The sequence below is a fragment of the Daphnia magna genome, linkage group LG8 (genome assembly GCF_020631705.1).
Source record: "Daphnia magna isolate NIES linkage group LG8, ASM2063170v1.1, whole genome shotgun sequence".
Taxonomy (NCBI): domain Eukaryota; kingdom Metazoa; phylum Arthropoda; class Branchiopoda; order Diplostraca; family Daphniidae; genus Daphnia; species Daphnia magna.
This window is the reverse complement of record NC_059189.1, coordinates 9,604,174-9,612,162: the sequence shown is the minus strand read 5'-3', so window position 1 is coordinate 9,612,162 and position 7,989 is coordinate 9,604,174. Positions and strand designations below refer to the sequence as shown.

At 38.3% G+C, this 7,989-nt stretch overlaps 1 protein-coding gene and 1 long non-coding RNA gene across 4 annotated transcripts; both read right to left on the bottom strand.

Annotated features, from left to right (window-relative positions):
• Nucleotides 1–251: 251 nt before the first annotated feature.
• LOC123475315 lies at nucleotides 252–1,240 on the bottom strand. 3 transcript variants are annotated; one of them, XR_006650357.1, is made up of 4 exons: nucleotides 975–1,240; nucleotides 760–912; nucleotides 437–638; nucleotides 252–309 (listed from the first exon to the last, which is right to left on the bottom strand). It is a non-coding gene; the product is annotated as an uncharacterized LOC123475315 (long non-coding RNA). The 3 variants fall into 3 exon arrangements; XR_006650356.1 differs by having other exon boundaries at nucleotides 272–332; nucleotides 975–1,239; XR_006650358.1 differs by having other exon boundaries at nucleotides 272–332; nucleotides 437–558; nucleotides 975–1,238.
• A 2,021-nt stretch (nucleotides 1,241–3,261) lies between these two features.
• LOC116929447 (probable cytochrome P450 49a1) lies at nucleotides 3,262–5,493 on the bottom strand. The gene is made up of 9 exons (XM_032936699.2): nucleotides 5,373–5,493; nucleotides 5,134–5,286; nucleotides 4,817–5,042; nucleotides 4,567–4,754; nucleotides 4,307–4,499; nucleotides 4,026–4,191; nucleotides 3,741–3,965; nucleotides 3,487–3,684; nucleotides 3,262–3,418 (listed from the first exon to the last, which is right to left on the bottom strand). The coding sequence occupies exons 2-9, from the start codon at nucleotides 5,261–5,263 to the stop codon at nucleotides 3,299–3,301; spliced, it is 1,446 nt and encodes a 481-aa protein (XP_032792590.2). The 5' UTR covers nucleotides 5,264–5,286; nucleotides 5,373–5,493; the 3' UTR covers nucleotides 3,262–3,298.
• Between the last annotated feature and the right edge of the window lie 2,496 nt (nucleotides 5,494–7,989).

Below are 7,989 nucleotides of genomic sequence, written 5' to 3'. Positions count from 1 at the left end.
GAATACAACAAGTGATGACATCAATTCTAAACAATGGTTTAACTCAAACAAAAGGGATAACCATTACCAAAAGTTGGAGAAGCGTCTGAAGACCTCTTGGGAAACCAGGGAACTCCTCTTACGGAGCCCAGCTCCGGGAGCTCACCCGATGGAGACTCATCTAACGCAGATTCGGGGCAGCGTTTTATACCGTCGCGCGAATTACTCCCCTTCCGGACTGCATATCTGCGTATCTTTCTTAGAGCGGACTTCTCCCGATAATTTCTTCACCACGATCGCAGCGTTGTCCAAGGAGCGGATGACTCATCTCTGTGAAGAGATAACCAATCTCCCTTTTCACCCGCGACAATATCAACATGCCATAGAGTTGTATGTTAAAGCAAACTGCAAACTAAAAATACTGTTGATAGGTTTTTTTATGCCTATTTATACAAACCAGCATTGTTTAGTTCAGGATAGAAGGGCAGAAATTCTCAATATTTTCCATTGGAATGTTTTCTCTGGGATTGATGTATTCACGATGCACACTGTGTGTAAAGCTGCTGATAGTGACCATACCTGAAGAAACACATTAATAATGAAGGTGTGTGCAAAAGCAGAATCCTTGTGGTTGGCATGAAGATATGGCAAATTTATATCTAGTCGAAGAAAAACCATGGATATAAATTTAAAAATAACAGTAATTAAAATGCAACATGTGATAAACAAAAGATACGCTCAAAAAGTCTAAACTATTCTCAGATAGAATGTGTTGTTTACCGCTGACTAATTATATTGTTGCAATTGCACTGTTTGTTTGTCTCGAGTCACATGTAACTCATTCCACGGTTTGAGATGCAAGATTAATTGTTGAAGGAAAAAATACTGCTAAAACAAAACAAAGTCCTTGAGGCACTCAAGGACTTCACCTAGCTGCCAACAAAGTGAGACATTATGGCATGACTAATTGGATAATGCCTTAAAATCTTAAATACCTTTATTAATCAATACGCTCACCAACGGAGCTTTGTTATTGTGCAACGCTCATCGAGGTGCAAACACGCGTACACTTCCAACGTGCGTGTCAAGATCTCGTCAAGTTGTCATTCATTAACTATACAATGCTGATCGAAATCGGCCTAACAATCGATCGATAAATTCAATATGTTGTAGACTCCTCCTCCCTTGAAGGCGTCGTCTATCGAAATCGCTACATGGCAGTACAAGTTGTTTATTTATTTGCTAAATAAACGGACAACTATTAAAAAGTGGATCAAACGGCGTTCCGTAGTTGCCCCTTTTTATGTAGACGACCATGATCGAAACAATGGAGCTCACACGGCCTGTGAAAAAACCTGTCCGTTGCCGGGCGACGCACAAAGCCTCGCCTTGAAAAATAACTTCGCGGCCTGATTTTTCCCTATCTTCATGACCGACGCGCCATCTCTCTGAAAAAAATCTCCAGAAATGTCGAGTCGCTCTTAGATTGCTCCGCATTCCTTTATTGTTGAGCCGATAATTGACAGGACCCCTTCGTTAATCTCCGCGTTATCTCCTCTACAACACGACGTCAAGTTTTGCGACGCAGCATCTAAAATAAGAAAACGTATAAAGGATACGTACGAGACCCTGAAATCGACTCGAGTTGGCTGACTAAACTGCTCCACACTCCTTCGTCGTTCAGCCGATAAAAACGGGGACTCGACCGGGAGCTGCTGCGTTATTTCCTCTACAAATGGAGACCAATCTCAGCGGCACAGCATCTAAAAAAAAAACGAACGAAAGATTAGTGCGGACACCCCTGAAATCGCCGCGCCATCAGCGCCATCTCTGGGGTAAAGTCTCAGAAAAAGTGTCGGTCGATCCACCGGTCGTTGTAGAAAGGTAAGGGTGCCTGTATCAGGGGGTTGGGAAATGCGAGTTTTGATAGAATCCCTATCGGGAAATTGAATGAAAATCACGGAAATCAGGTTTATTTTTCTATTGGTCTTATAGTTTTTCATTTACATGTTAAAAACCATAAATGAAGTTGGTGCGCTAACAGAACTGTTTTCGTAAATTTTTTTAACGGCTAGTCTAAAGAGAAAACCAATGACTAAATTGAAATCAGCGTTCAATTTCGATTATGCCGTCTGATTTTTGGAGAATTTCAAGAGATGTCGTTTTTGGCCGATTTTGACAAAAGTGGGAAGGCTATACCCTTCCCACTTTTTCATTTTTGGCCAAATTTCAAATTTTGCTTAAAATACATGATTTAGATATTAGATTCAGAATTGAATGAAAATAACGGAAATCAGCTTTATTTTTCTATTGGTCTTATAGTTTTTCATTTACATGTTAAAAACCATAAATTAAGTTGGTGCGCTAACAGAACTGTTTTCTTTAATTTTTTTAACGGTTAGTCTAAAGAGAAAACCAATGACTAAATCGAAATCAGCGTTCAATTTCGATTATGCCGTCTGATTTTTGGAGAATTTCAAGAGATGTCATTTTTGGCCGATTTTGACAAAAGTTGAAAGGCTATACCCTTCCCACTTTTTCATTTTTGGCCAAATTTCAAATTTGGCTTAAAATACATAATTTCGATTCAGAATTGAATGAAAATCACGAAAATCAGGTTTTTTCCTATTGGACTTCCCACTTTTCAATTTTTGCCAAATTTCAAATTTTGCTTAAAATACATGATTTCGATTCAAAATGGAATGAAAATCACGGAAATCTGGTTTATTTTTCTATCGGTCTTTTAGTTTTTTATTTAAACGTTAAAAACCATAAATTAAGTTGGTGCGCCAACAGCACTGTTTTCGTTAATTTTTAAAACGGCTAGTTTAACGAGAAAACCAATGACTAAATCGAAATCAGCGTTCAATTTCGATTATGCCGTCTGATTTTTGAAGAATTTCATGAGATGTCGGTTTTGGCCGATTTTGACAAAAGTGGGAAGGCGGGATGAAGGCGGGGATGATCACCGCACGCCTCATATGACATGTATATGGAGTCTGTTTTGCCGGAAGAGCAAACGGTTTGCGAGATATTATGGCGAATTGGCGACCAGGCCGTACCCTATCGGGAACTTCCTGAACGGAGTGAGGTCCCCTAGTAAAAATGAAGCCCATTGTTTTGCACAAAGAGTAGTAATAATGGTCGTAATATACGATTTGTCCTATTGTGGGGAAAAAAATGTGGATGAAATCGAGTGCGTTGGTTAAAACATACGGTAATGACGCAGTAGAAGTTATTTTTATGGTAATACTGGAAGACGGTAGTTAGAACGAGAACACATTTACAGAAAAAAATTATTTAATCAATTTTCTGACAATTAGCACCCACGTCTAACGACCAAACGAAAATCAATTGGTTCGCTGGGAACAAGATTCAGATCTAACACCATGGAAATGTCTCGTGAGGTTACTGGATGCACCTCGTACTTCAAAACGATCTGAGAAAATAAATCAAGCGGCACTACTTTAGATTTCAGTCAACCATACATAACTAACACTTCGTTACCTCCGCGATACCAAGAAGAATTTCCTGTTCAGCGAGTCTTCTACCTGGACACATTCGAGCACCGTGGCCAAAAGGTACGGATGCGTATGGATGAGGCAACACCTTTTTATCAATAAAGCGCCACGGATTGAATTTTAATGGGTTGGAAAAATAGCGATCCATCCGACTAATGATTGGCGTGACTCCTACTACCAAAGTCTGTAACGGTTACAAACAGTTAGACATGAAAAAGATGAAAACAAAATAAGAGTTACTCCTTTTGGAACACGGTAACCAGACAGTATGGCGTCTGAACTAATGATCCTGGAAGTGCCTCCAGCGGTCGGATGCAATCGAAGTGTTTCTTTTAAACAAGCCCTCAGTAGCGGGGGTGCATAACCGGGTCGCAATTTGTTTACAATTAAATCGTCATATACAGCGGCCTGAATTTGTGGATTCCTCGCAAACTCGTAAAGCATCATTGTCACTACCGTGCCAGTCTACATACAGAAGAAGGTAGGTAATATTTTTTAAACGTTATTTCGACCAAAGATTATTACAGCGTCAATTCCACCTTGGAACATTTCCGTTACGAGAAGATTTTTTTCCGTGGCAGAAAGGTTATCATTTTCGAGTAAGTGGCACAAAATCGGATCCTCTTCCAAGAAAACGGCTGGATTTTGTTTTAGTTTTTGGCGAGCTTCTTCTAAGTATTTGATGGCATTCCTACAACGACAACAACAAAAAAAAAAAAAACAGGAAAAAAAAGGGGGTGGGGGGCGGGGTACATTTCCAGTTTCAGTTACGCATCCTTTGTGAAAAGAAACCATATTTTCCCCACGTCATCATGAGGTCCTGTGTAGATTCAATAATTTTATAAGACTTTGTCCTCCATAGTTTCCACCATGGCGGTTGGTGAAAAGTTTCGCCAAGTGCTTTTAAAAATTGTACGTTAGCTTTGACAATTGCATCACATTCCAGCAAATTAGCTGAGAGGCAATTCAATCTTTTCCCGTAACAGATTACACCAATTGCTTCATACAAAAAAACCATATCATCAGAAATGTTTTTGACATACATAAAATAATTTAATATGCAGACCTTCAAGAGAATATTGAAAAGCATGCTGGACAAAGTCTTTTATGACCCCATCAGCATTTGTTTTTGGAAGCAGACAAGCTGAGAATTCTTCAGCTACAGCTTGTTGCCTGTTCCAATAGCTATGAACAGTTTTTAACTTGAGCAGGACTTGTACATTTTGTCTCATTCTGTACCATTCCTCACCATTACTTTAAATTAAATGTTTTTAAAACTTCTGTCATGTTGCTTTGTTTAGATTTGCTTGACTTACTCAGGAACAATACCAACAGTTTGATATTTGCGTTTTCTATAGTCTTTTAGAGCATCAAATGTAGGTCTCTGTGGATATTTTCCTTCATGGTCGAACATTGTTTTTATGTCATTTGGGTTGAATAGCAAGACAGAAGGTGTATTGCCCATTTTCAATTTGACAATTTCACCATACTGCCGATGTAAATCAGCAAATCCATCTAACAATCTCGGAATGTTATATGGGCCTGTTTAAAATAAGAAATATGCCAGATTTTAGGAATTGAGTCAAGCTGACCTGTAAAACAAATTTCCATTAGTTGTTTCAAAAGTGATTACCTAAAGGGGAAAACAAGAGGGCATTGCCTACCAAAGGCAATGGTTGTGGTCCAGGAATTTCCTCATATCTCTTATGAGTACAATAGTTTCTGCATAAGCCTCCATGTCTAAACAAGCCTAAAGGACGCATGTGGTAAAATACGAACTTTCAAGCTTAAAGTTTAAAGGAAAATGAAAGAAAGCACAACAAAACCATTAAAAACCACCCAACAAAGAAGTAGCAGACATGAAATGTTTACATTTGTCAAAACAACAGGTCTCAGCGAATCTATGCTAAACTCGGCGAATTTTTGCACCATAACTAGCGCCTTATGTGGCGACACTTCTGAGACGTGGCACGTAGGAGTGCTTCTTCAATGAATAATCGGTAGCAAGAATTTAAAGATTTGCCTCTCAAAACTCCTCAAATTAAACGAATCTACCCAAGATTTTGTTGTTGTATTATATATACTGTATGAATCTGTATTCGGTAAACGCTTCAAAATATAATTCTTGTAAGTACCAGAAATTGTCATCCGCGTTAAACCATTTCTGAGAAATAGACCATAATCACTACGCTTCCCACAAGTCTTTGATTGTTGAAGGGCCTACGTAAATGGCTTATACAAGCGTTTTCGTCAATCGGAATAGCCACTAGATCTGCAGAATAGTTACTGTAATACAGGTGAGCTTCGCTTTATCTGATATAAGGCATAGACCCAAAATATAAACAAAACAAAAAAGACGACGAAAAAAAAAGTAGGAAACGATGTGGTAACAGCAGTCCGCAGCAGTCTGGTTTCTATGAATTCCGGTCCAATCAACCTTTCCTGTGGGTTTAGAGTTTAATTTTTTCTATGACCACTTGATGATTTACCGCCATATTTCGTAGCGCGTTCACTTCCTATCATTTGCAAAGACGATGCATCAAAGACAGTTCCAATGAATAGTCACATCCAAAACTATCGTTACGGTATTTTGGTACTCCATGAAATCCCCACGTGAATTGGTACACGTACGATCCAACTCCTTCTTCCCCTACGAATATTTGTTAATGGTATAGTTAGTTTGAGTGGATGAGGAGGGTATTTGGGGCTGATAGTAGCTAAAGGCTATAGTAGTAGTGCATATAGCAGCAGTGCACATAGCATATAGCGTACGACAGTCCCTGCCAGAAAAGTTAGGCTGTATACTGTCAGTACCAAATACCCTCTACGGTTGTAAAAAAAAAAAAAAAAAATTAAGCTTTAAAAACAAACACTTTATGTCATACCTTTGTAGCTACAGTTGATAAGAATTTTGCTAATTCTGGGTACAAACTAGATGCCTGTTAAAGAACCACTGATTTTTTAAACTAGAAAAAATACCACGATGGCCTTTCATTGTTTTCGTTGTATAAAAAGTTTTACAAACGAACCTTTGTAGAGTCGGGAAAATACCTTTTTACTCGTTGCTGGTTTTTAAACAAATTTTTAAAGAAAGCCGCTATGAGCTCCTTATAGCCGAGTGGCAACATAATTTTACGGTAGTCTACGTAATTAATTTGAAAAAGCGAATTCACCTTGGAAAATACGAGCTTTGTCTGCAAATCCACCACCGTTGAACAGGTTGTTGATAATTGCACTGCATTTCTAGCTGGTTCTGTTTCATCATTTTTTGGTGTTGTTGGGACTGAGTTCAGGTCGGTTATAGCCATTATGGTTTGAGGCATAACCACAAACAAAAACAGAATAAGGAAAGAATTCGAAAACATAACGATGACCAGCCTGTAAACTGGAAGACGATTAACAGTTTACCTAGAACTAGCAATATTAGTAGACCAGTTAGGAACCGAATAACAAAATCTATAGATGTGTTACTTGCCTGCTTCTTTTTTCTTTCTTCACGCAAATGACATCTCTAATAAACATAGCGTAACAAATATATACTTAGTTTTTCTGGTCTCTGTATTTGACACGTGCGTAATCATTCAACCTGACGTGGCAAGTCGTGCTTAATAAGGGGACCCCGCAACTAGCAAGAGAGAAGAAACCATTTCTGCGTGATCTTTAAGTCAGCCAGGCATCAAATACCGAAAGTGTTTCACGCGCATATTTAAATTACCTGGTTGTTGAAACTGAAATTGCATTCAGTATGAGTCATTTATCCAGGTATACCAAACTTCAATTACTGCAGTTGAAAGTGAACAAAAGTTGGATTTTTCTCTATTTTCTGAAGGCGTTATATCCTGAAATGACAAACGACTAACTAAGTAATTTGATCACAACAAGGCAAATATAACACGTTCAGAAAATAAGTTCTCATTTGAAATAGCGCTGCACCTTTTTTGTTTTGTTAGTTATAACTTGTACATGGCAGTGAAGCTATTACAAATCAATGCTAAACGATTATACACCTCTCCTAATCAGGTAAACCGTGTAAAACTCTAGAGTTAGTTTAATTTGAAACAATACATAACTGCATTCAGGTTTCAAACTCAATTTGGAACATTTTTCAGAGCTCTAGCGTGGTGGCGAGTAACAATAAAGTGAAATTTTGAATTCTGAATTGTTAAAACTAAATATAACAAAAACAAATAAGTTAATTGCAAAAATAAATTTTCAGCATTATGGTATTTTGAATTAGTAGGGCAAAACAAAATTAAGCATCATTCCTTATTCTATGCGCGATGAGGGCCCCCAAGTTCTCGGCAAAGTTTACGATATTCATGATTTTCTCGGTCACTGGCATTACACTGGGCGATAATCCTTCCTTAGCGGAAAAAAACGGGATTGAAAAGGATCTCTTTCAAGTAGAAGATTCATCCAACAACGCCGTGAGCACCGTGTCGGAAAAATCAACAGTGTCTTTAAAAAACGAGAGAGGAAAATGTGTTGA